This window comes from Chrysemys picta, chromosome 8 (genome assembly GCF_011386835.1).
Source record: "Chrysemys picta bellii isolate R12L10 chromosome 8, ASM1138683v2, whole genome shotgun sequence".
Lineage (NCBI taxonomy): Eukaryota > Metazoa > Chordata > Testudines > Emydidae > Chrysemys > Chrysemys picta.
In genome coordinates, this window is record NC_088798.1 from 61,152,031 (window position 1) to 61,179,379 (window position 27,349).

Genomic DNA, 27,349 nt, shown 5'->3' on the forward strand with positions numbered 1-27,349 from the left:
TCCTGGAAGGTGCATGCCATAGCAGTTATTTCTATTTAATTATATTCACAATTCTTTCACATCACTCCAAGATGGATTATCATACCTTGGAGAAAACAAGCTTGCCAATGGCAAAGCAATGACACAACGTGTGCAGCGTGAATCCACCTACCAAATCTCTGTGCTAAATTCAGTGCACTTTACCAGCATGCAAAACTCTAGAAAATCCCAGGAAGATTTCAAAGCACTAACCGGGTTCTTCTGCCCTGGGGGCCGAGAGGTGACTGTCCCAGTTACCCTCACAACAGATTCCACAGGGGCATCATATAAGGCCTTCTTAACATGGGAATGTGCCTGCAGGAAGAAAATACTGAGATGTCATGGAAACTGAAGTCACATTGTAGACTGTGCCATGCCTGGATGCTTTTCTGTTTTCTTTATGACCCCTTCTAGACTAAATTTAAAGATCATTCTTTATAAACCAGTTGTATGACATTATTACTACTCGTATTGCAGTAGCATCTAGGAACTCCAGTTATGGACCAGAACCTCACTATGCTAGATGCTGTACAAAGACAGAACAAAAAGATGGCCCTGTGACAGCGTACCCCATAAGGCTAAAGTATGTATGATATAACTGGAAGAGGGTTTTGCTACATATGCCATGTAACATATCTATGTAAAAGGTGATGATCTACTGGTTATGTTCATCCTAGTTGTATGCAGGCACCATTTGTGTGTTCAAAGTTATGAACGTTGGCTGTATAATTGCTTGATTTCTAAGTAGCCTTAGGCATTGGCTACACTTGCGAGTTGCAGCGCTGTAAAGCCGCCCCCAGCGCTGTAACTCACTCCCCGTCCACACTGGCAAGGCATTTGCAGCGCTGTATCTCCATGGTTGCAGCGCTGCATGTACTCCACCTCTCCAAGAGGAATAGCAAGGGCAGCGCTGCGGCGCCAGTGTGGCCGCCCAATGCGCTGTGAATGGCCTCCAGAATTATTCAGCAGTATCCCACAATGCCTGTTCTAGCCACTCTGGTCATCAGTTCAAACTCTACTGCCCTGGCCTCAGGTAACCAACCATGTGACTGACCCTTTACATTCCCCAGGAATTTTAAAAATCCCCTTCCTGTTTGTTCAGCCCGGCGTGGCATGGAGTGCTATCAGCGAATCTTTCCAGGTGACCATGCCTCCACATGCCAAGCGAGCCCCAGCATGGAGCAATGGCGAGTTGCTGGATCTCATCAGTGTTTGGGGGGAGGAAGTTGTACAGTCCCAGCTGCGCTCCAGCCGTAGGAATTACGATACCTTTGGGAAGGTATCAAAGGACATGATGGAAAGGGGCCATGACTGGGATGCCCTGCAGTGCAGGATTAAAGTGAAGGAGCTGCGGAGTGCCTACGGCAAAGCCCGCGACGCAAATGGCCGCTTGGGTGCTCCCCCCGCGACCTGCCGATTCTACAAAAAGCTGGATGCGATACTTGGGGTTAACCCCACCTCCACTCCGAGCACCACCATGGACACTTCAGAGCCGGTGGAGGGACAGGGGGGAGGAAGAGGAGGAGGAGGAGGAGAACGGGAGCGATGGTGGTGGGCTGGATGGAGACACCCTGGAATCCCTGGAGCCATGCAGGCAGGAGCTCTTCTCGAGCCAGGAGGAATGTAGCCAGTTGCAGCGGCTGGTACTTGGTGGAGGACAAACAGAAGAGCAGGTTCCCGGTAAGGGTTTTTTTTATTCGGGAAGGAATTTTTTCAGTGCGGGCTCTTTGGGAGAGGAGGGTTAGGCATGCATGCCTAGATGCGGAATAGCGCATTGATGTGGTTTATCACATCGCGGTAATTGGCCTCGGTAATCTCCTCGAATGTCTCATCCAGAACATGTGCAATGCGCTTGCGCAGGTTTATTGTGAGAACCACCGTGGTCTTTGTCCCAGCCAGGCTAATGTGTCCGCGCCACTGTGCCGCAAGGGGCAGGGGGACCATTGCTGCACACAGGCAAGCTGCATATGGGCCAGGGCGGAAGCCGCATTGCAGTAGAAGACCCTCCCTTGCTTCCCAGGTCACCCTCAGCAGCGAGATATCGTCCAGGACGAACTCCTGTGGAAAATGTTGGGACAGTGTTCAGTGTAGGTGCTCCCTGAAGCTGTTGGCTCTCCCCAAGGCACGGAAACCCAGAGGACAGTGCAGCCCTGAAACAGTGCACCCCTTACTCACCATTTTGAGGCTCCCGTGGGATGTGTGTGCTCTGTTTCAGACAGGAAAATTATGCTATTGTGTAGACCCTGTGTGTTTTCTACTCCTTAAGTGCAGGGGGAATCATTACTCTGTCTGGTATAAACAATGCTGCCTCCGTTAAATGTTACATTTTGCCTATACAGCTGCATCAACCTTGAGACCTCAGCCGTCCCTCTTATCGCCTGCTCAGAGACTGCAAAGACTCAGGAAGAGACCGCGAAAAAGCAAAGAAGACATGCTGCAAGAAGTGATGCAGCAATCTATTAAAGAAAATGAGAAAGCACAGAACTGGAGGGAGAGAGAAAGCAGGATCCGCCAGGAAAACGCAGCGCACCGGTGGCAAAGCATGGAGCACCAGCAGCAAAGCACAGATAGGCTCATAAGCATCCTGGAGCACTAAGCAGATGCTATCCAGGAGCTAGTAGCCATGCAGAAAGAAGAGCAGTACTGGAAACGCCCCCCCCCCTTCCCCCCCCACAGCCCTTGTCCCCAAACTCTTTCCGTTGTGCCCCACTATCACCTCCAACCCACTTTCCCCAACTTCCGTGTTCTTCACGCCACCCGCTGACTCCAACACCAGTATCTTCACCACCCAGCCCTGAAAACCATGACCCTTACCCTCTGCACTCAACCCCCATCACCATGCAGTATAGCTGACCTGAAGTGCAGCACTCACTGCACAGCACACCAGACAGGACATACACGAACCTGTGATTGTACTGTTCCCCACTCCACCCCCTTGTTTCTTTTCAATAAATGGATTCTTTGGCTTTGAAAACATTCTTTATTATTGCATAAAGTAAAAGACTCCTTAGCCCAGGAAATAAACAGGCACTGCAAGTCTGCTTAGCAAACACTGATTCCTAAAGACTGGAACTACTGAACTTCACTCCCGTGCAGGGCACCAGATATCACTGCTAGTTTTCAGCCTCAAATTGCTCCCTCAAGGCATCCCTAATCCTTGCAGCCCCACGCTGGGCCCCTGTAATAGCCCTGCTCTCTGGCTGTGCAAATTCAGCCTCCAGGTGTTGAACCTCGGAGGTCCATGCCTGAGTGAAGCTTTCACCCTTCCCTTCACAAATATTATGGAGGGCACAGAACGCGGATATAACCGCGGGGATGCTGTTTTCGGCCAAGTCCAGCTTCCCATATAGAGATCGTCAGCGGCCCTTTAAATGCCAAAGGCACACTCCACAGTCATTCGGCACCGGCTCAGCCGGTAGTTGAACCGTTCCTTGCTGCTGTCAAGGCTCCCTGTGTAGGGTTTCATGAGCCACAGCATTAACGGGTAAGCGGGATCTCCAAGGATCACAATGGGCATTTCAACTTCCCCTACTGTGATCTTCCGCTCTGGGGAAAAAAGTCCTGGCCTGCAGCTTCCTGAACAGCCAAGTGTTCCAAAAGATTCATAGATTCTAGGACTGGAAGGGACCTCGAGAGGTCATCGAGTCTAGTCCCCTGCATGCGTCATGTACCTTTCCGGGCCAGCCTGTGTTAATGTCAATGAAACGCCCATGGTGATCCACAAGCGCCTGGAGAACCACAAAGAAATACCCCTTCCGATTAACATACTCGGATCCTAGGTGGGGTGGTGCCAGAATAGGAATGTGCGTCTCATCTATCGCCCCTCCACAGTTAGGGAACCCCATTTGTGCAAAGCCATCCACTATTTCCTGCACGTTACCCAGAGTCACGGTTCTTCTGAGTAGGATGCGATTAATGGCCTTGCAAACTTGCATCAACATGATTCCAACAGTCAACTTTCCCATTCAAAACTGGTTTGCGACCGACCGGTAGCTGTCTGGAGTTGCCAGCTTCCAGATTGCAATAGCCACCCACTTCTCCACTGGCAGGGCAGCTCTCAATCTCGTGACCTTGCGCCGCAGGGTGGGGGCGAGCTCCTCACACAGTCCCATGAAAGTGGCTTTTTTCATCCGAAAGTTCTGCAGCCACTGCTCGTCATCCCAGACTTCCATGATTATGTGATCCCACCACTCGGTGCTTGTTTCCCGAGCCCAAAAGCAGCATTCCACGGTGCTGAGCATGTCCGTGAATGTCACAAGCAATTTCATGTCATACACGTTATGCGGCTCGATAGCATCGTCGGACTCCTCACCCTCACTCTCACTGTCACTTTGGATCTTAAGGAATAGTTCGACAGCCAAACGTGACGTGCTGGCGAGACTCGTCAGCATACGCCTCAGCAGTTCAGACTCCATTTCCCGCAGACAGATCGTGCTGCACAGAAACCGTTGAAAGATGGCACCAAAGGTGGATGGAAACAAAGGGATTTCTGGGATGTAAAGCGATGCATCATGGGGCATTGGGACAGGACCCAGAATCCCCGCACCCACACCCCCTTCCCACAACCCACAGCGCCAGAATGGGAAAAGGTGCTCTGTGGGATAGCTGCCCATAATGCACCACTCCCAATAGCTCTGCAATTGCCGCAAATGTGGCCACAACAGTGCGCTGGGCAGCTGTCAGTGTGGACAGACTGCAGCGCTTTCCCTACTCAGCTGCACGAAGTCGAGTTTAACTCACAGCGCTGTACATCTGCAAGTGTAGCCAAGGCCTTAGTTAGAACATTTGGTCACTTCTTGGGAAAGGAATGTGTAAATTAGGTGCTCAATCAGGAAGCACTTAACAGACAAAAGAGTTTGGAAGACTCCAATCCACATAAGAAGTCTACCTGAGGATGTCCAAGGTAGCATGTGGGTAATGGCTACTACCTGCAAGTCCAGAGTCATGCATGGGCATGTGACTTGCCCATGTGATTCCGAATCTCCATTTTGTGACTGGATTATACACAGGGTGAGGAGGGGGTCTCCACCCACAAGAGAAAGTCTATTTAAACCTGTGGGAGACCTCTCCATTTTGTCTTCAGCTGGCTAAAAAGAGGAGCCTCTCCACCCCCACCCCCTCCAGGATACTTGGAAGAAACTGGAACAAAGGGGTATAAGTAATTGTTGGACCCAGGCTAAAAGGAGATTAGTCTGTAAAGGGGAGCATTCTGGAACTGGTGAGGATCTTATCTGTATTTAGTTTGATTAGACATAGATTTGCACATTTTATTTTATATTGCTTGGTGACTTACTTTGTTCTGTCTGTTATTACTTAAACCACTTAAATCCTACTTTCTGATTTAATAAAATCACTTTTTACGTATTAACTCAGAGTATGTATTAATACCTGGGGGAGCAAACAACTGTGCATATCTCTCTATCAGTGTTATAGAGGGCGAACAATTTATGAGTTTACCCTGTATAAGCTTTATACAGGTTAAAACGGATTTATTTGGGTTTAGACCCCATTGGGAGTTGGGCATCTGAGTGCTAAAGACAAGCACACTTCTGTGAGCGGTTTTCAGGTAAACCTGCAGCTTTGGGGCAAGTAATTCAGACCTTGGGTCTGTGTTGGAGCAGACGGGAGTGTCTGGCTCAGCAAGACAGGGTCTTGGAGTCCTGAGCTGGTAGGAAAAACAGGAGCAGAGGTAGCCTTGGCACATCAGTTGGCAGCTCCCAAGGGGGTTTCTGTGATCCAACCTGTCACAGGCCCCTTTCTCAAAGATCTTACAATCTAAGAAATCTTACATTCTGAGCACAACTCACTCCAAGTTAGGTCTCTAGCTTAGCTTTAGTAATCACAGTCCTTTTGCTTTACTTCAGGAGTGCTCAAATTTTGCTCAACTCGGGGCTGCGCTAGCAATCTGTCAGGAGACAGAGGGCCACAGATGATGTACATAAATCAGAGCAGACTGCAATATGTAATATAAATTCAGTCTTCTGATGCAGGGCAGCTCATTCTGCCCTGGACACCATGGGGGACAACAAGCCTTTAAAGCAAAAAATCTAGAGACTCATCCCTTGGCAGCCCTTACCTCATCCTGTGGAATGATGATTTGTGTCAGACCCTCGAAGTCCCTCAGAACCAGGAACAGGCCCTGTCTGAACATGATGAAAACAAAATGGAAAGAGTTGTTTCTCCCAGGGTTCAATCTTTTTTGCTTTCTAAGCCAAAGCTTATGTTAATATCTTGTATTTTTGGGGACATTATGAGTTTCATCTCAAAGCAGTTTAGAAACGACATGAATATAGGAATCAGTTTACTCACTTTGGAAATCAGGGATAAAACAAATCTTTAATTTGGATTAGATTCAGGTACTACACCAGACTATAAAAAACCATAACAGCAGCACTTGAATTTGAACACATCCATGAAGAATAAGAGTTTTGAATACACAACGTAACATTTACAGCCCCTTGATACTGAACATCATAGTCTATCTGAACAAATCTAGCTAAGTAATCAAACTAAAGTTCAGGGAGAGATGAGAAAAAATGAAAACAAAGGAAATGATATTCAACTTCCTATCAAGAAACTTCATGTGGATAATCCAAGTCTCTAGAGTTGTTGTGACAGGACCTATTTCCTCAGATACGGTAAATATACCTGTCATAAGTAACAGAGCCATGCACTGACAAATGGGATGCATTACTGAGCCTGTAGAAAGGTGAGAGCACAACATACTCTTGTAGTAATTATAAAGCCTTTTCTTGGAGCTCCATCCAGAACTGTTCCATGACATGTTTAGTGCTGTTGATAAAAATCTATATAGACCATTACTGTAGAATTCTAACAGATAAAGAACAACATCTTTACATTATAAAATGCAAAGGACCAGGCTCTGATCTTGGTTACACTCACCACTAAACTCATCGGAATTAGTCCCAATTTATATGCGCTGTACCCATGCTAGAACCAGAATGTGGCCCAATGTGTCCATAATTAAGTCAGAGCACTAAGAATATTGTGTCTGTTACACATGAATATTTAATGCTTTACTAAATATTTGCCAAAAATGTAATCACTGTAGCTAAGCTAACATAGTTAGTACATTGAAGCATGTATTATTGTGTATATTCAACACTTTGAATTAGCACTGCAACTAGTTAGCTAACTTATTTTTCTTATTTATATTTTATGAATAATCCATATGTATTCTCAATGTACATAATTAAGTCCTGTTGTCAAAAAAGCACACTCAAACCTCATGTGGCCTCTGTAAGCTGGAGATCATAGTATTTACCTACTTTCCACAGTTGTTGCAAGGATTAGTTAATATTTGAGCAGAACTTTGAAGAAATATAAAGCACTCAGTGCAAAACATTTTAATCAAAACTAGTTTATCAACAATGCTACAATAAGTTTTATAATGTTCACACACTACTGTAGTCATTTCTGATTATTCAAAACTTAGATACTCATGTGATGGTCACTATAGAAAATCCTAACAGAGATGGATTTGTATTCAGTAGTCAAATAAGACTAATCACTAGTACTGTATTTAGTGTTGGGGAAAATGACTCCAAAAGTGCCTTTATCACATCCCCATTGTAATGCAGCAACCTCTAGGTCAATGCATAACAGCATATAGCAATATTAATCAAAGGTGTAGGGCAGGAAGTGAAAAAGAACACAGTTTTCAACTGAAACAGCAGTGGATGTTTAAATTGACAGAATGTAGTTAGCCAAATACAAACTTGGTCAGGACCCCAGGGTTAACACTCAATTCTTGGGGGAAGGTCCCAGGGGATATTTCATACAGGTAAATGGTCAGGACCTTGGTGCAGAGGACTTGGTGGGAACATGGCTGGCTACTGTAATGAATCATCAGTGCCACTTCCTGCAGTACCGGAATTTTCTTTGAAGGTCTTCCATCCCAATCAATAGTGACCCAAACCAGCCCTGCTTATCTTGTGAAAAGCAAGACGATCCCAGCACTCAGTGACATGGCTGCACATGTTCTAAAGCACAGAGTAACAGTGTGTGAGGAAAAAATTTCAGACAGATGCTAAAAAAAAAGTACTAGCTATTGATTCAACTACTAGATTATCCTTGTAGGTTCCCATCCATGTACTGATCTGAGCTTTTTTGGGACATTTGAGAGAATCACAGCACAAAGTGGTATCTATTGTGCTTAAAATTATTACAAGTATTTCTATCTATCTTAGATATTTGTAAGGCAGCCATCACCTTGATATTTCTGTGAGTGCTGCATAATCCCAGATCAGATGAAACCTAGGATAAAACACAGTGCACTTCCAGACGGTTGTTAAACTACTACTAGCAAGATCTCCTATAGCACTTTTCACCTGCAGATCTCAGAGAACTTTACAAAGGAGATAAGTATCATTCTCCTCACTTTACAAAAGAGGGAGCTAGTAGGAGGGAATCCCCTCTGACTGATTAAACAGGATGCTGCCCTCAATACGGTAGGAAAAACAACTGAAGCTCCTCAGCCTCCCCCACAGAGAACTTCAGTGGATACAATGAAAGCCAATGGACATAAGGAAGCCTGTCCATAGCTTCCAGTCCCACTTCCTTCCTGGGTCTTTGCAAGTTTTAAATACTAATCTGACATGAATGTCATTGTTCAATACCAACACTTCAGATGGGGCAGAGCTGGGAGGAAGGTGACTTTAAGCCCCTCTTCTGGGACCGTGAGGGGGCCTGCCTGACCACTGCATAAGTTAAAGCAGCCTTAGAGCTACTCTAATTTCCACTTGTTGCATCTGAAGAAGTGGGTTTTTTACCCACGAAAGCTTATGCCCAAATAAATCTGTTTGTCTTTAAGGTGCCACCGGACTCCTTGTTGTTTTTCTAATTTACACTGTGCTTTCTGCAGCTCCCCAGTAGGCCCGGGAAACCGAGAACAGCCATACTGCATGCACTTGGGCCAGATCCTGACCTGTCTCTACACCCACGTCCGGGCACAGGGCACTTAGAGCTGGTGCTCTTTATTGGCCAGGCAGCCACCCTGCACAGAGGATATTCTCAGGAAGGTGTTTCCTCACATTTTTAAGCCCCTTTATGCTGCCAGGGTGGTGTAAAGGGCCGTTAACATAACCAAGAATCAGGCCCTAGGAGCTGCCTCGGCTCCAGCAATGTAACCTCTCCTCCGTCCATGTGGGTTGTGTTTACCTTTGGTACTGAATCCATCCACACAAGGTGACCTCTTGGCCCACATGAGCAGAACGCAACTCTCCGCAAGTGTTGGTCCGAGCCACAAAGCTATTGAAATCTTGAGACAAAGCCAGAGAAAAACAGTTTCAATGGGAGCATGAATGCTAATGTAGCTATACAACAATGAGAGCAATATAGGTCCTGTTATTCAAAGTACAAACACAGAACAAAAAGGACAGTCCCTGCCCCACAGATTTTTGTTTGTACAATGCTTAGGACAATGGAGTACTGGTCCAGGATTAGGGCTCCTAGGCATTATGGTGATACAAATAAATAAAAATAATAATCCGAATCTGTTTTATGGCCTATATATAAACAGATCATTTCTCCCACCACTAAAGTGACTTCTTGGCAGAGCCGCCCAGAGGATTCAGGGGGGCTGGGGCAAAGTGTGGGAGCGGACATAAAAAAGGCGCCGCCCGCTGCGGTGCTCTGAGTCTGTGGTGGGTCCTTCACTCGCTCCGCGTCTTTGGCAGCACTGAAGGACCTGCCGCCGAAGACCCGGAGCGACTGAAGGGCCCGCCGCTGAAGTGCCGCCAAAGACCCGGACCGCCGCCGGGTGAGTAGCCAGGGAAGGGATTCTCGGCCAGGGCTCGCGGGGGCCCTGTGGGGCCCGGGACAAATTGCCCCACTTGCCCCCCCCCCCCCCCCCCCCGGGTGGCCCTGCTTCTTGGGTGGAAACCAGCAGCCTTTAAGGATGGCATAGAAACACTACTTCCTTGCCTAAAATGGTTTGTAAAGAATACTGTATATCCAAAGAAAACAACAGGGACAACTAAAGGGAGGCACAATTGAAACGTGAATATCATCAGCTTTCTAAGAATCAGAATAGTGATGTTTGCCATACCTTGTGTCAAACAACCTGTATGTACCAATTCTGGCAGCTTGGGTTGATGATCTGCTTATGCTACAAATAACAACGGGTTTGCTGATTTCTCATCCTATTCCAGCATGGTGCTTTTTGAGGTTAATACAACATTTAAGCATAATCCACCACATTTGCCAATTTCTTCTCAAAAAAGACCCAGGACAAAAATAGCAGAGGATGCTCCAGGTATGGATTGAGTCATGTTAGCAGAGCTGTGTTGGGGGTTGAGGAACAGAGTAGCACTAGATCAAGGTCTAAATGTATTGACAAAACCACATAAGGGAAAATTGAAAGTCTCTGCCTGCTTTAGACAAGGCTAGCAAAGGCCTGATCCAAAGCCCACTGAAGTTAATGGGAGTCTTCCTATTGATTTCAATGGGCTTTGCATCAGGTCCTTAGATAATAAAACCAGACTGGTCAGTTTCACACTCTAGTTGTTAAACATTCAGAGGGTGCTCTTGGGTTTTAAAGTTTATAGTATTTTAGAAGGTTAAAGGGAGACTGTCAACTTAGGCACATTCCTACCTGAAAACATTTCACCTACTATTGTTACAGACCCTTAAAATTCCTAGAGGGGGAAAAAAATTCCCTCACTTTTATGTCAGGCACAGTCAATTTTTATCTGTTTGTCCATGTCCTTCACACTACAGTAGGAGAAAGGGAAAAACCGGTTTTCAGACAGGAAAATGTGATTTGAAAGCCAAAAAAATTGGCTTTGGCTCATGCCCCATGTGGGAGTAATGTGTAAAAAGTAAAGAGTGTAAATGAGTTAAGGTCTTTTTTAAAATATACATTTTAAAAATATCTAGAGGGAAGTGCTAATATAGGTCTCATTTTAGTGATTGTTTAATTTTCTGTCTGGATTATCATATGAGGCTCTGTCACCCAAAATAAGAGCAAAGTTGAAGAAAAGATAAATAAGATACAAAACCTATTTTTGTAAATTCAGTATGTGAATATAAAATATTGTATTCAGGAGACTTCTCCCCACCCCTGCTCACCTGATGCTCTTTTCTCTGAGCTAAGTGCCAAACTGTTGGAAACACATCTGCACCAAGGTCTGTTTAGTTCTCTAGAGAACAGAGACAGCTGACTGTACAGCAGTCGCAGCCCATGGCGGAATGACATCTTACAGGCCACAACAGCTGGATGAGAAACAGAAGGGCAGTCCTGGATCTTTCACACTCTGGACAATTTTAGGGAAAAAAAAACATGGAAAGTAATTTCACTTTGCAATCCTCAGATTTTATTCTTCAATCAGTACTTGTGTCAAATCTCCTTGACTGACCAGCTGCCCTTATTACCTGGAAGAGTCTACATGGTCTAATGGCTAGGGCACTGGCCTGAGAATTAGGAGACCTGAGACCCTGCTGTGCCAGTGATCAGCTGTGTGATCTTGGACAAATAAATTCACCTCTCTGTACCTCTGCTTCTTCTCCCAACCTTTTTCTGTCTTGTCTATTTAGACTGTAAGATCTCCGGAAAAGGGAGCGTAACTCACTATCTACTTGTACAGTGATTAGCACAACGGGGCATCAATACTGTAATGCAAATAATAATCACATGTACAAACTCCACCTTTATTCCCCATCTGTCATCCATACTAGTTCCTGTCTCCCTCAGGCCTGTATAATATTAATATTTTGTATGTGTATAGCATCTTCCATCATCAAGGAGGATCTCAAATGGAGGTCTATAAACCACTTGCTGGTGATGTCTGGAAAGAAGGCAGATCAGGTCACATGGCAGTGGCTCCACCTTCTTGCTTCCAACTCCATATACACCTCTACTCCAATATAACGCGGCCCAATATAACAGGAATTCGGATATAACGCGGTAAAGCAGCGCTCCAGGGGGAAGGGGGCTGCGCACTTCGGCGGATCAAAACAAGTTTGATATAACGCGGTTTCACCTATAACGCAGTAAGATTTTTTGGCTCCTGAGGACAGTGTTATATCGGAGTAGAAGTGTAATTCAATCAGTATTAAGTACAAAAACTGTCTTACTCTAGACATGCCCTAGAGATGATCAGACTCTTCGCGGCAAAGAGTCAGCCCTTGCCTACATACATAAAGGTGAGTGTGTAAACCTATTGAGTCCAGTGCACGTTTGCTTACAGACACTCTTATTTCAGTTAAAGGGTCTATTATTTTTATATAACTTTTTTTTTTACATTATATCAAAATAGGACACCCAATCTGAAATACGAGCACCTACCCACAAACTTGTAAATAAATAATTCAAGGTGAGATTTAAAACAGACTTAGACTGACATAATGTTACCAGCATAACTATATCAGTAATGGGTGTGATTTTTTACCAATATAGTTATGCTGATAAAAGCCCTAATGTAGATGCAGTTATACTTGTATAAGGCACTTTATACTTATATAGCATATTTCACTTTGGTGATCTGGAAAAAGCTATACTCGTATAAAAGAGTTCATATAGCTGCATCTATGATAGGGAAGCGGCTTGCCACTTTTTTCCTCGATTCAAGCCCAGAAGGCACCATTGTGATCAAGTAGTCTGTGCATAACACAGGCCTGAGAACATCCCCAAAATAATAACTAGAGCAGATCTTTTAGCAAAACATCCGGTCTTGATTTAAAAATTGCCAGCAATGGAGACTCCACCACGACTGTTGGTGACTTTAACGATCATAGTGGCAAAACTTTGGAGGGTAGAGAAGTTAAGTGGCTCCAGCCTGCCTGCAGCCCTGGCCGCCGTTAAGGCGATACAAATAGTGCGGTTGGCCAGACCACAGCAGGTCCGGTGCCATCTGCGCACCCGGTAATGCCACAACCCCCGCAGCTGGGGCAGCTCTAGGGCACGGCTCAGCCCCAGGCGTGTCCCGGGGCCCCACTAGGGACCGCCCCGTTTCCAGCCCGGCCTGTGAGGCCGTGGAAGGCACCGGCCGGGCTGCAGGGCCGACAAGCCATTGCCAGCAAGCGGCGGGGCGGGGGCAGTACTTGGCCCCTAAGCACAGCCCGTCCACCCGCTGGTCCAAGCTGGGGGGGCGGGGGTCGCTCAGGCCGCTGCTCGCGCTCCCAGTAGGGACCATTTCCCGTTTTACGGTGACAGGCGGCCGTCTTTTGTTTGTAAACGGCTACGGGGGAGGAAAGGTGCCCGCGAATCAGTGGCTTTCCGAGAGTAGCCAGTCTGTAAAGAACCCAGGCGTCCGGGCTCCCGAGCCCAGCACAGACCCCGCCCCGCACTGGAGTGTTCGCTCCCCCGGGCGGCCCTCAGCTCCAGCCTCTTCCTGCTGCTGGCGGCAGCCCCCCCTCGCAGGGGCTAGGCTTAGCGTCCCCACCCCATACAACCGCTCTCCCTCCCTCACGTTTTCTTTCCGCACAGGCTCGGTCCTACCTCAGGGATCGCGACACCGCAAATCTCGCCAATTGTCCCTATCCGGCCACCGTCGCATTCGTCACCACGTTTGATTAGGACGAAAGCGGGTGGCACCTCCCCGCCCGCACTAAACATGGCGACGGAGCAGTTGTGCATCACGTGACGGGATTCTAGGCTCAGGCTCACGCGCGTGCGGTGTTCCTGCCGCACGGGCTGCCGGGAAGAGGATTCAAACGATCTTGACGGAGCGCGCGAGAGCTGAGTCCGCAATGAGGCGATCGGGGCGGCGGCAGGTGAGAGCGCGGTGTCTGCGGGGCAGGCCCACCGCTCTGTGTCTAACGTACGGAGAATGATGTATTCCCCGCCGCCCGGTAGCAGGAGCCGGGGCGCTGGCGGCGGGCTGCTCATAGCGCTGAGCTGCCTGGCGCGGGGGGCCGATCTTCCACCGGGTATCGTGAATGGGGAGCCGGAGATCGGGGGAGCCGTCCGGGAGCACTACCCCTAGCGACCCCCTTTGTCCTCCCCGTGCGGCATGACAGGGCCCGGCCCCGCGCTGGGGAAGCACCAGGCTCTCAGCCCCACCCATCCTGGAGCAACCAGCTGCGAACGTGTGCAGGGAGCAGTGGCTGGAGCATCTGCCACCCTCCATGTGCTGTGTTAGATCTAACCCTTCCCTCTTCCCTCTGCAGCCAGTGGCATAGCCATGTTCTAAGTGCAGGGGGAGCAAACATAAAAAAGGCGCCCCCCCTTGGCTCCTCCTCTGGCCACGCCCCCCTTGGCTCCTCCCCCAGCCGCTCTGCGCCCCCCCCCCCCTTGCTGGCTTCTCCAGCCATGCTGCGCCCTCCCTCCCTCCCCCCGAGGGGCTGGGGCGGTGTGGGGAAGGGGTGGCAGGCGGGCGCTGCTCGCTTCTCCCGGGCGCTGGGGGGAGTGGAGCAGTGGGGCGGGCAGCAGCTGGCGAGATCCCCTCTCCCTGGCAGCTTCCTGCTTCCCTCGGCCTGGGCAGCCCAGTATTTCTTTTCAAAAGCGGCGCCTGCTGGGCCAGCGCTGGGCTCCTGCAGGCAGGGGGGGCAGGCAGCATGGCCAGACTCCGGAGGAGCCATTGGGGGGGCGGCAGGCGCAGCCGGAGGAGCAAAGGGGCCGGCTTCTCGGTCATCGCGCCCCACGCTTAGCGCGGCCCCAACATCGCCGCAGCCCCCTCCTGCGGCGGCTCAGGGCTCGGTGGCTGAGCGCTCTGCAGCTGGCGGGCAGATCCCCTCTCCCCGGCAACTTCCTGCTTCCCTCGGCCCGGGCAGCCCAGCATTAGCAAGGGGCGGGATCTTAATGCTAGGCTGCCCGGGCCGAGGGAAGCAGGAAGCTGCGGGCTGCCCAGGCCGAGGGAAACAGGAAGTTGCCGGGGAGAGGGGATCTGCCCGCCAGCTGCGGAGCGCTCGGCCGCCAAGCCCTGAGCCGCCGCAGGAGGTGGCCGCGGCGATGTTGGGGCCGCGCTGAGTGTGGGGCGTGATGACCGAGGAGCCGGCCCCTTCGCTCTTCCGGTCGCGCCCGCCTCCCCCGCCCCCGGAATCCGGCCGTGCTGCCCGCCCCCCCTTGCCTGCAGGAGCCCAGCGCCTGCCCGGCAGGCGCTGCTTTTGAAAAATGTGATGAGGGGAAGCGGCTGCTTCCCCTAGCTACGCTCCTACCTGCAGCCCGCTATATCCACTGCCACTAGCGTGCTGGGGCCTGTAACAGACACGAAGGGGACAAAGGCCCCCCCCTTACAACCCAGGGCAGACTGGCGGGAGGGTATAGTTCATAGTTTACAAGATCTTTCACAGGCATGAACGTTAAGCTGAGTTCACTACATTGAAAAAGGAGGTCGGGGGAGTTATGTAGGAAACTTTTCATTACTAGGGTGGTTGAAGATGTGACAGTTTGGGGGCAGGTCTGTGTTAGCTTAGGATTCTCTGTTGGGTTTGGGAACATTTCCACCTCCCTCCTGAATGTAACTTCGAGCATTTGTTGTTGTAGCAGGTACTTGACACCAACACCCTGGTCTGCATCTAAAACAGAGGTTGATCTAGTGATTTCACTTATGGGTGAGAAAATTCACACTCCAAAGAGATTTAAGTCTATCTAAGCGCCACTGTAAATACTGCTAGGCCAGTGGATTTACTACAGTGATGGAAAAATGCCTTCCTCGCTGTAGTAAGGGCATGGCTACACATGCAGATGTAAAGCGCTGTGAGTTAAACCTGCCCTTGGAGACTGCAGTAGGGAAAGCGCTGCAGTGTGTCTATGCTGTCAAATTCAAGCATGGCGTGGCTGCATTAGCAGCTCTTGCAACAGTCACAGAGAGCAGTGCATTTTGGTAGCTATCCCAGCATGGAAGTGGCTGCTACGTGCTTTCCAAATGGGTGGGGTGGAGTGGAGTGAGACAGGGAGTGTGTTGTGTGTATGTGGGGGGGGGGGGGGAGAGAGTGGTTTTTTTGGGGGCTGAGAGCATGTCTGCATGCTGTCTTGTAAGTTCAGAGAGCAGCAGCGCCCCCCCCCACCCCCCCAGCATTCCACAGTAATGGTTTGCTTTGTCCTGGAGCAGATAAGCATGCCAGCTGTCAGAAACGGAGCTTTGAAAGGGCATATCCGCATTCTTGCAGCGATTCCAAAACAGTGACAAGAGTGGCCACTTGACTTAAGGGATTATGGGACGTTTCTGGAGGCCAATCAGAGCACAGTAATGCAACACCTCATTCACACTGATGCTGGGGTGTTTCAGCCGAGGCGCACCAAGCATTATGCTTCTCGTGGAGGTGGATTACCAGGAGTGCTCCAGCTGCAAAGTCCAGGCGCTCTAAGTGCCTTGCCAGTATGGACGGGTCGTGAGTTAGGGCGCCCACAGCTCTAATGCGCTCTAACTAGCAAGTGTAGCCAAGCCCTAAGTGTCTGCACTACAGCGGTGTGGCTACAGCTGTGGTGCTTGTAGTGTAGTAGACATACCCCAGGTGAAGAATCTATGGCCAGATCTATACTACAGACCTATGTTAATATAACTACATTGTTCAGGGGTGTGTGACTGATGTTGTGATAACCCCTGGTATAACTATAAATTTTTGGGTGGCCTCAGTGCGGCCATCAACTCTTGCTGATGGCCACTCTGACAATTTTTCCTAAAATACTTAATTAATTTTAGGGAAAACAAATAAATATGCACATATACATGTATAAATCATTATAATTTATTTGTGTAGGGTTCTTCCTCCCCTCCCCCCAGACTCAGTAATTAATAATGTACAGTTGTGTCTATTCTTTACTGGACCTAAACAGAATAGAAACACAAATAAGGTGCTTTGCATGTTTTGCTTTTTTGGTTGCTTTTTTTTAAGACTCCATCGGGGTTCGCAGTTTGAAGTCGATGGGATTTGTGCTTCTAAGTCACTTGGGTGCTTCTGAAAATTCCATCATAAAGCATGGGCTCAGAAGCTTAATTTTCTAGGCTCCCATTTTTGAACATTTTGGCCTGTTTATAAAACAATTCATAATATCTCTGTTAATCATTGTATGCAGTCCCTCTAATAAACTTTTCATTGTCAGTTCAAAACAAAATTGCTTCAGTGTTCGATTTCATGCTATTAAAATATCTTTTAAAATAAAACTACAACTTAAGCATGTGCACAAGTGTCCGAGCTAAACTTTAAGTACATTAGTTCCTTTCATGTGAGTAAAGTTATGCACTTGCTCAAGAGTCTGCAGGAACTACACCTTAAGTTTCAATGTTTGTCTCTTGCCTATAGCAGTTCTGTAAAAAATCAAATGAGACTCTACCAGTAGTGGCATTTGAATTAGAAAGAAACATTTATAATTTAGTTTATCAATTTGAATTAGTTTTACAAAGGCTCACTGTGATCAGAATCAGTGATTTACAAATACTTAATTGAAAATAAATAATTTAAATCACTCCATCCTGACTAGCAAGTTTTCAGTCTTTGGGCTCTTTCTATGCACAGGATATGGATACTCCTGATTCTGGGGGCATGACCCCTTTAGGAAGAAAAACTGCAGAGACTGGAATCAACTTTACAAGTACTACACGTTTCTCAAGAGGTTTGACATTCATCAGGACACACACCCTGTTTGGTCAGAGCCCAACTAGGAGAATAATTCCACAAACATCTTTACTACAGGTGGGCTTTTAGTAGTTTAATATAACTAAAGAAAATGTCTCTATTCATATCTTAAATCAGCTGTCACATCTTATTGGACAGCTTTATCTAACCATTCTGTCGTTGAATAGATCTGTATGCTGCGTCACTAATGATGTCAATTGTATTTCTCAGAGTAATTTCTATTTTGATATAATGGCTTTTCTCCTAGGTTGCAATTGCTTGGATATTCATCATGCATTTCCTGAAAGGAATGGGCTTTAAAATATATAAAGTACTTTGCTAATTAGTTTCAAGTCAAACCTGACGGGTAGAATTAAGAGTAATGCAATGAAACTAATTTAAAAAAAAAAAAAAGCTTCCAGGAATGTATTCTCCTTGTGGGGAGACATTTTCTATACTGTAAAATAACTTAAGAAAACCGGAGAAAATTCTTTCACTTAAGTCATTCAAAACAGTATGAAGCACTCACCAAATATTTACTGGCCTGAAGAATAAGCCATTTCCCCTGCAATTTAAAGGAATACAAGTTATGTACTGTATTATTTGTGATACTGCTGACTGTCTTTAACAATTTTTTAAAACAACCAATGCAAGATATGTAATAATTTATCTGTCATCTTTTCTGTAATAATCACGGTATACATCTTCCTGCATTATTTTCAGTGTTTTTCTCTTTACTTTCTTTTCCAGCATAGTGTACTCTGTTTTCTTCACTGTATTTTACATTGTACATTTCTCTACTCTTGAACAAGTCTCTTTGCTGTACTTTTTCTAATTTCTCATCAATATCGCCATCTCTCCCATGCCCGCCCGCCCTCCCTCCCACCCACACATTCATGTGCATATGCACCCCTCTCCACCCAAACATCCAATAGCTACAGGACTGACACTACTAGCCAGTCAGATGTAAAGGAGTGTGTGTGAGGAAGGGTGGGAGGAGGCAGTTCTTTCCTTTTCCCTTGCCAAGCCACTGGGAAAGGGAAGGGTGTTGGGACAGCTACTAAGCTGCAATTTCTGGACCATGTTTGGGGATTCGCACATTTAGTCTCAGGCTTTGCCTGATTGTTCTGGGATGTGATTAAATTTAAAGCTCTCATCCAAGGCTCCTTTGGCTGATGGAAAAGAGGAGCAGTCTGTTTCATGGGCTTCCCTTCCCAACTACCCCAGTCTTGGAGCCTCCTAGCTGCTGTTACAGTGGGTGGAGAGTCTCCCATATGCTATCTTTCCCTCTGCCTTCCTTATGCTGCAAGACGGGTATGCGTGTCCTACTCTATTCTTTCCATTGGCTCCTTGAACATCTTCATTGTCTGCCCCTTTTATTGATCACAGCTTACCCAAACTGCAGCAAGTGAAATTAAGCTAATTTTTGTCAGTTCCACTGCTGTCCGCTAGCAGCAATGAAAACTGACAACTCTGGTCTGTTTTAACTGTGCTTTAGCTTGGCAAAGCTATGAACTGCAGCAGAGGCACTCAAACTGTCTTCTGCACACAGGCAGCACTGAATGTGTCTTTATCAGCCTTCCAAACCTGAACTGAGTATCTTTGCAACCCTAAAGCTAGAAACTTAACTTTTCTGAAATGAAAGTTTAGATTCTGTGGATGTTGCTAGGATTCACTATATATCTTTCTTAAAAATTAGCCAGGATTGTATTCTGGAGAACATTGCTACTATAATCCAGTCTTTAATATCTGACTGCTGTAGCTGGGACGATAGAGGACAATGACTTTGGTATCCTCCACCTCTATTTTCTAATTAGGAAAATCATTGTCATGTTCAGTCCTTCAGCAGTGCTCACGGACATACTTTACAGTAAAGAAATGCTGACAAGTTAAGGAAAAATAGCTAATAGAATAAACACAACTGATTAGCCTGTATATTTGATGCAGTGTACAAGTGTTTCTTCAATTTCATTACAGAAATTATGGGCAGGCCTAGAAAACTGAATACTGTTCTCTTGATTCCAGGAAAATGCGGATCCTCAGAAGATAGCATTCCTTCTACGCAAACAATGGACCTTATATAGTGTGACCCCCATGTACAAATTCTCTTATGGCAATCTGAAGGAGTATTCTAGACTTCTGAGTGCCTTTGTTGCTGCTGAAAAGCAGAAAGGACTTGCTGTAGAAGTGGGCAATGATCTTGGTATCAAAGTGACTTTGTCCACCCTTTTAGGACTGAAAGGTACGGATCAAGACCAGGTTGCAATCCTTGTCCAGGTAAGGGCTGCAGCTAGCACGTTGATAGCAATGGGGTGTCTTAACACTTCTGAATTTCCTCACTGTAACATGCTGAAATATTTATGGCTGCTACTATAGTAATTTTCATGTATCCTGTGATTTGAACTTTTTTTGCATCCCTTTGCTTTTAACCAATATGGTTCTTGTCGGTTTTTAACACCCTCATGGACCTATTCATAAATTGTTGATACATTCAAACATAGACTTGGGAACAAATCTTTGTTATAGTTAGAGCACAGAAGTAAGAGTTGACACTCTTCAGTTATAATATAATATATGGAGATATACCTATCTCATAGAACTGGAAGAGACACTGAAAGGTCATAGAGTCCAGTCTCCTGCCTTCACTAGCAGGACCAAGTACTGATTTTCCCCAGATCCCTAAGTGGCCCCCTCAAGGATTGAACTCACAACCCTGGGTTTAGCAGGCCAATGCTCCAACCACTGAGTTATCCCTCCCCTCTCTCTTCTGTCATCAACTTGATGTAGGATCTTGCGCAGGTCATTTAATTTCATTGGTAAAATGGATGTAATGCTACTTCCCTGCCATAGTTAAGGCCTATTAACACTCTGAGGTCCTCAGAGGAAAGATGCTATTTTGAAGTGCAACATTTTGTACTGCAATTATTGTAGGAAAATTAATGCACAATGCAAATGCTGCATTAAGCAGCACTAATGTAGACTTAAGGGTTGTTTCTATTCCCATTGAAGTAAATGGCAACACTTCCACGACTTCAGTGGGAGGAGCCAGGTCCTCTATAGGCATAATAGATGAATTGCAAAAACTGTCTTTAAACAGTCAAGATATCTAAAGTGGTATAATGGCATAGAAACCAGTGAAATGCAGTGTCAAAACAGGGTTCTGGCTGGGCCAAAATCTTTAAATTGGGCACCAAAACCCATATAAGACCTCTGAAAATCAAGCCACTGATTTGGAGCTGACTCCCTCTGATTTCTTACTCTTAAAATGGTATAGCAGGGGGAAATTCTTGTGCTTTAGCAATTCTTATTAGAATCCATTTCACTCTGGTAAGAACTGTCAAATGCACTCTAGAACTTGGAGATTTAATGCAGACATTTTTTCTTTTAGATTGCATCAAGATCTCAGCTCCCATTTGAAAATGCAGAAAACAAAGTGGTGTGGTCAGGCTGGTTCTGCTGTATATCTGGAGATGATCTTTTGGAGAGCGTACCAGAGGATTTTACCTGTTTATCTTTGTTCCTTGCAAATGGGGCAGAGAGTTACACAGCCATAGTTGGCAGTTGGTTTCAGAAGACCTTTGACTGTTATTTCAGTCGTTTAACCATCAGCCCACTCAATCTTGCCTGGATGGCTGCTATGTGGACTGGTTGCAAAGTGGATAGTCATATGGCTGCAACAGAACTTGTTTTCTCTGTGCCCTGCATTCCCCAGTCTCTGGACATTTCATATGCCATACACCCTGAGGATGCAAAAGCCTTATGGGACACAGTGCAAAAAACTCCTGGGGAGGTTACTCAAGAAGAAGTGAATTTATTTATGGACTGCCTTTACTCTCACTTCCATAGACACTTTAAGATCCACTTGTCAGCCACAAGACTGGTGAAAGTCTCTACATCTATAGCTTCAGCACACTGTGATGGGAATATAAAGGTACTAAATTGAATTCCAACTATGAGGTTTTGATTAACACTGTTCTAGCTAGTATAATTAAAATAGTACTACCTGGCCAGAAAGAGCTGCCCCTCAAGTTGGAGCTACACCTCTACCTAGATATAACACTGTCCTCAGGAGCCAAAAAAATCTTACCGCGTTATTGAATTTGCTTTGATCCACTGGAGTGCGCAGCCCCGCCCCCCGGAGCACTGCTTTACCACGTTATATCCGAATTCGTGTTATATTGGGTCGCGTTAATCGAGGTAGAGGTGTACTTGATTCTCATTAACTGATTTCCCCCTAAAAAATAAAATCAATTAAAATTTCAGCCTCTGCCAGACATAACTAGTTTCTAGTGTGTTCCACAGCACATCTGGCAGTTGTGCAGCCAACATTTTGTATTGTAGTGGACCCCCAGTCATTGTGTTGGGCGCTGTACAAGCACAGAACAAAGACAGCCTTTGTCTCATTTTGGCTAAAATTTGCATTTAAAAATCCCAAACTTATACAAAACCTACAGCCAATAGAAACGACAATTGACTTTTTTGATATTAAAAAAAAAAAAAAAAAAGTTTTAAGAAAATCCCCAGGTATTTATGTGTAAGGCTACGATTTTTTCGCAGAAGTCACAGAATCCGTGACTTTCAGCAACCTGCGTGACTTTAGCCCCAGGAGCAGGGAGCTGCAGGGTCCCCCTGCCCCAGGCGATGGGGGTACTCTGCAGCTCCTGGGTGCCAGGGGCCCCCAGAACTCAGCGGGGCCCCTGCAACTGCCCAGCTGCTGCGGGTGGTGTGGGGACCCCACCGCTGAGCTGCCCATTTTGTCATGGATATTTTTAGTAAAAGTCATGGACCGCTCCCGGGCTTCCTTGAATTTTTCTTTATTGGCCATGACTTGTCCATGGTTTTTACTAAAAATATCTGAGACAAAATCTTAGTCTTATTTAGGTGCTAGCACAATGTTGGGATTGATATATAACATGGTAATGACTAGTGTATTTTCACTGTCCATGCTGGGAAATGAAAAGTTAAAAAAAACATACTAAAAATTGATTCGTTTATAACGATCTGAAGTGCTAGCAACATAGCTAAGAAATATGTTTTAAATGTGGACGTTGCCAAATGGGTGCTGCCAATCTTAAGAAGTATCTTTCTCATTTCATGGCTGCTTGGCCTATTTAACCATTGACTATAGGAACTCTGCCTCATTTAGTGGGTAGGAAAAAGCACAGGAGACCTTTTTAGAATGTGAACTCTTTAGGGCAGGTAATGCTAATTTGTACAGTGCTCAACACAATGTGACCCAACCCGGTTATGATCCTTAGGCACTACAGCAATATAAATGTTCAATAATAACTTGTCAGGCCTGGCTTGAATAACGAATCATCAGATATCACTGCTAAAGAGAGTTGGCAGGAGGGTGGAAGAGCAGAGTGGTCAATTGTTGGTGCTTCTTCCTAGGAGAGGAAGGAGAAGTGAGGGGACGGAGTGGCTGGGACTTCTCTCCCTCTTTCAAAAAGGAGGTGGGAGCAGAGTGTCCATTGAGCTGCTGATTTTTCCCCAAGATGGGAGTGAAGATCAGAAGGCCCCATGTAGAGGAGGAGGAGATGGGTGTACATGAAGGCTACTGTCCTAACAGGAGGAGTCCTGCAAAGAAACAGGGAAAGTACCATGGTGATGAGATTAAGCCATAGGGCAAATCCTTCACTCCACTCTGCTATTTAAATGTGTAGAACACACATTGGCAACTGTCATCAGTGACTTAAATAGCTTATTGTATTTCTGTTCTGACTACAACTAATGGGTTTTTTTTTTTTTCCTTCCAGATCTTACATAGCAAGCACCTAATAGGAGTGTTGACGCTGCTGACAGAGCTGGCAATCTCACAGATACAATGAAACCTTGTACACTATACCTGCTGTCCTAAAAAACTTATTACAGATGCTCTGCTTGGATCACATTAAGTCCATCTGCAGTAGATTCATGTTTGAGAGACACTGACTGCAGAAAGCTGGCTTTCCTGCAGATTTTTTTAGCCTCACAAAACTCCAGTCCATGAAGTGAAAGCATATTAGTTCCATTTGACCTCATTTGTTCCTGGAGTGACATCCACAATGGGTAATGAAGCAAAGAGGGCCATAGGAGGAAAATATAGATGCACATTTTGCTATAATAAAAAGGTCACATCAATAAAGTAACATTTTGTAATGGCTTCAAGTATCATTTAAAGGGTCAGGCATGAGCTGGAACACTAGTCCTGCTCCATAGCCTAGATCAGTGGTTCTCAATCAGCACACAGCTGCAACCTATGTGACATCCTCAGGGCCATACAGGTAGTATATATATTGTGTGGATGTGGCTCACCTAACACAGAGAAAGCTGCATAAGCGGCCCACAATGGTAAATTGGTTGAGAACCACTGGCCTAGATGCCAACACAGTAGTGCAGGAGGGTGGTGCATGTACTATAGGGCAGAAAAGCCTGTCTGTTGGGATTAATTTCTGCAAGGTTCAAAAGCACTCCCCTATGTTTGTTGAGTGAACAGTGAACTATTCAGAAGAATCAGTATGGCCTTGGTATCAGAGCATTTGAAGGAAAAGCTTCCTGTTTCCAGCTCTGCTACTAGTGACCTAAGCAACTCACTTAACCTCGATGCCTGTTTCCTTAACTACAAAATGGGATATTGGCTACATTTAATATAGCTGTTTAAAATGTACAAATTAAGGTGTTGTAAGGTAAAATGAGATTTTTCCCCCCCACCCTGCAAGTATATAGAGAAGGTTTTGCTCTCCTCCTTTGTCAGTGAAGCTAAAGTCAAGTAAGAGTGTCAACCTCTTTCACTCTTACTTGACTTTGCTGTTGAATGTACTGGCTCTGAAGCAATGTGAAAATAGTTTTCTGATCACGCTGATTTTACGTGCCACAATCTATGCTAGTTCAGTTAAATAATCTTATTCTTTACCTCTTGACTGGTACATACAGGGGAGGGATAGCTCAGTGGTTTGAGCATTGGCCTGCTAAACCCAGGGTTGTGAGTTCAATCCTTGAGGGGGCCACTTAGGGATCTGGGGCAAAATCAGTACTTGGTCCTGCTAGTGAAGGCAGGGGGCTGGACTCGTATGACCTTTCAAGGTCCCTTCCAGTTCTAGGAGATATCCTATCTCCATTAATTTATTGATTTTAAGTGGGCAGTAAGACTACCTCACCTACTCTGGAATTTGTCTATATTTAAATACTTTGTGGTACAGATCATGGCACACTGGCTATGACTAGGCTCCTAGGTGCTTCTATAATACAACTACCGGTAGCAGGCAGGTGCTTATGAGGCCTGACGTTCAGAAGTGCTGAGCACTCGCCAGTTCCCACTGATCCATGGCTGCTATTGGATGAAAGGTACCTAAATATTGATATTTTTTCCAGAGCAGTTTCATAAGCCAAGATTTAAAAAAATGGGACTAAGTTTTCATTAAAAAAAAAAGTACATTTTAGGCCTTGTATTTGGCAAGAGACTGAAAACTGATATAAAGATTGGCAGCTTGAAGCAGTTCCTGTTTATATTGAGGAGTTTTATTCTGAAATCCAATGACTTAACATGCACTGCTGATCAGTTTAGGAGAAAGATCCAACTAGTACATTTATCCCAGAATTGTAAGACTCTCTCACCTTCTCGGATACCAAAATCCCTCTCTTGTTTGCATGGTCATTATAAAATCTGAAATAAATATATTGAATTTAATACAAAAATCTAACACTAGCCCACATTCACTCCAGCTTTGACAAAGAAACACTGAAAGAAAGATCAATGTGGTGTACCTGTGATCTACAGCCACCTTCCACTTTTGAAAATAGTATTTAATCTACAACCACCTGCTAAATAACTTTGTTTCCATATGTTCAGTGTTACATAACCGTAGTTCTAGGAAAGTGTGCTAAAGTAAATGCCTGTCTGCAAATCAGTGGAATTACACTAGGGCTGGATTGAGCTTCTGTTATCAGGGCCACCTTTCCCTCTAGACAAATAGCTGGGTCCTGAACAATCCACTTCTAGGCTAAAGGATGCATGTGCCATTTCCCCCCTCCCCCCCGCCAGACACCCAACGAGCAGAGCTACAAGTCAGTTTTGCTTAGGAACTGCTTCAGCCAGCCATCTGTTCAGTCCAGTATGTTGTCTTTACTGGGCCAATGCTTCAGGAAGGTGTCAAACCCCTACTGAAAAATACTATACTGTGTGGTAGGGGGAGAGTAGTTCTGCCTGACTCCCATTTGCAGATCAGTTTATGCCCTAAAGCTGGAGCAGCAATGAGCCTCTATAAATTAACTGGAGAGTGGTAACAGCTTATGAGAATTTCATGTGTGTCCTGCTTTTGTTAGAGGTGTTGAAATGGGCCTGTTCTTGTTTCTCTTGAAGTCAAAGGAAGCAAAATTAGCATAAAATTAAACCATAAGTTATTCCTCCTGCTGCTGCTTTAGACAAAAAGAACAAGCAATAAATAACAGCATAAAAGAAATTTATTAAGGTAACACTGCTATTTATACAAGTTACTCATGCTAGAAAAAAGCATAAATGATACATGTAAACAATTGTTTACAGAATACTTGTTTTTCCTTGTAAAGGTGCAAATGATCTTCAAATGTAAACACAAGAATGCCAACCGTTGAGGAGCTTTTTTTGTTGTTGTTTTTGTTAAAAAAGTCTTGTTTAATGACCCATTTTTGTTAGCATAGTGTTATTTTTCTACATTCTCAAGCACATTAAAGTGCTGAGTTATAGGAACCAAACCATACTGAGATGTTAGCACTGCTCTTAATATCAAAGATGTACATTCCTCCAACCCTTTCAAATCTCTAATTTAGTAGGTATGCCACAAAGTTACCTCGGTTGCATCATGACATTCTCTCATTCTGGAGCTTAACAATACAGCCAACTTGTCTTGTTTGCTCAAAGCATGGAGGCACTCTGCCATCCAGCTTTTGCACTCGCTAAAACATACCCCATTACTCACAATGCAATTGCACACCATCTCCTCTATTAATCTATTAAACAGGCCTCATACCTTTTCCAGCTCTAAAGCCAACATAAGGAAGTGCATACAAATTCACTAAGGGGAGGTACCATCTGATCCTTATCCTAATGTTCCCCAGTATGAATTATAAAGAAACAGGAGAGAGACGGGTAGGGAGCTAAGCTGATTCTGACCAGAGCATTTTTCAGCAGGAGCTATTTCAAGTCTGCAATAGGGGCGAGTGCTAGGAAATTGTAACTATATCTTTCTAGATTCTCCAAAAATAACAAGTGGTTCCCATGTGAGCAGAGACAAGAATTGATAATGGCAATAAGTGCTCTCATAAGGTTCACATACAGGAAAGACATAGATCCTGAACCTTTGTACCACACACTGGAAAAATGCATAATTTTGGAGTCTAGCTATTTTTCAACTTTCATCTCCAACCTCCTTTTTGAGCATCAGTAATTCAGCAAAGAGATGGGAGTTCCAGTCCTGCTTCTCATTGCCCCAAAAACCGACCAGACGCTCAGAGCACTAATCTTCACAGCTCCTGTGCTCTAAGAGGCCCAAGTGGCTTGGCGCAGCAGCGTCCAGAAGTATCAGGATGTAGCCCTGCCCCAACCTTCAGCCTGTCAGAACTCAATCTCAAAAAATTAAAAGAGATGGAATCTTTCACTGTGAGTGATACAAAGAAAATACATGATACAAATTAAATGAAAAAATAAATATACTCTGCACTCAGAAAAGCTTCTGTGCAAAGGTGGCACCTTTCTGGTCAAGTACTTTTTTTTTTTAAATGAAGCTCTCTGTAAATAAGGCAAAAGCACTATTTTCAGTATCACTTTCCTCTTTCACCCACTGCATGGATGCCATTT

At 45.5% G+C, this 27,349-nt stretch overlaps 3 protein-coding genes across 13 annotated transcripts in view; 1 reads left to right on the plus strand and 2 right to left on the minus strand.

Moving 5' to 3' along the window:
* Positions 1-13,618, minus strand: part of DARS2 (aspartyl-tRNA synthetase 2, mitochondrial) — a 39,621-nt gene extending 26,003 nt beyond the window's left edge. The window contains exons 1-5 of one of the 4 annotated variants that reach the window (XM_008166546.4): positions 13,478-13,618; positions 11,110-11,294; positions 9,199-9,298; positions 6,095-6,161; positions 232-333 (exon numbers count right to left, since the gene is read on the minus strand). In XM_008166546.4, the coding sequence (XP_008164768.2) occupies positions 232-333; positions 6,095-6,161; positions 9,199-9,298; positions 11,110-11,236 (396 nt within the window). In that variant the 5' untranslated portion in view covers positions 11,237-11,294; positions 13,478-13,618. Of the gene's footprint in view, positions 1-231; positions 334-6,094; positions 6,162-9,198; positions 9,299-11,109; positions 11,295-13,314; positions 13,420-13,448 lie in introns of those variants that run through there. The other 3 variants (XM_024103774.3, XM_024103775.3, XM_065555685.1) reach the window with 3 other exon arrangements.
* CENPL (centromere protein L) lies at positions 13,619-23,676 on the plus strand. 3 transcript variants are annotated; one of them, XM_005304241.4, is made up of 5 exons: positions 13,619-13,752; positions 17,437-17,613; positions 19,561-19,812; positions 20,924-21,466; positions 23,295-23,676. In XM_005304241.4, the coding sequence occupies exons 1-5, from the start codon at positions 13,729-13,731 to the stop codon at positions 23,364-23,366; spliced, it is 1,068 nt and encodes a 355-aa protein (XP_005304298.1). In that variant the 5' UTR covers positions 13,619-13,728; the 3' UTR covers positions 23,367-23,676. The 3 variants fall into 3 exon arrangements, with proteins under 3 accessions (XP_005304298.1, XP_065411763.1, XP_005304299.1); XM_065555691.1 differs by having other exon boundaries at positions 13,725-13,799; XM_005304242.4 differs by lacking the exon at positions 13,619-13,752 and adding an exon at positions 15,411-15,531.
* The window catches only part of KLHL20 (kelch like family member 20), a 47,925-nt gene continuing 37,224 nt past the window's right edge, over positions 16,649-27,349 (minus strand). For 2 of the 6 annotated variants that reach the window (XM_005304243.4, XM_042851254.2), the window contains 2 exons: positions 18,065-18,100; positions 16,649-16,949 (listed from right to left, as the gene is read on the minus strand). In XM_005304243.4, the coding sequence (XP_005304300.2) occupies positions 16,922-16,949; positions 18,065-18,100 (64 nt within the window). In that variant the 3' untranslated portion in view covers positions 16,649-16,921. Of the gene's footprint in view, positions 16,950-18,064; positions 18,101-21,708; positions 21,770-25,131; positions 25,181-25,959; positions 27,119-27,349 lie in introns of those variants that run through there. The other 4 variants (XM_065555688.1, XM_042851255.2, XR_010590030.1 and 1 more) reach the window with 3 other exon arrangements.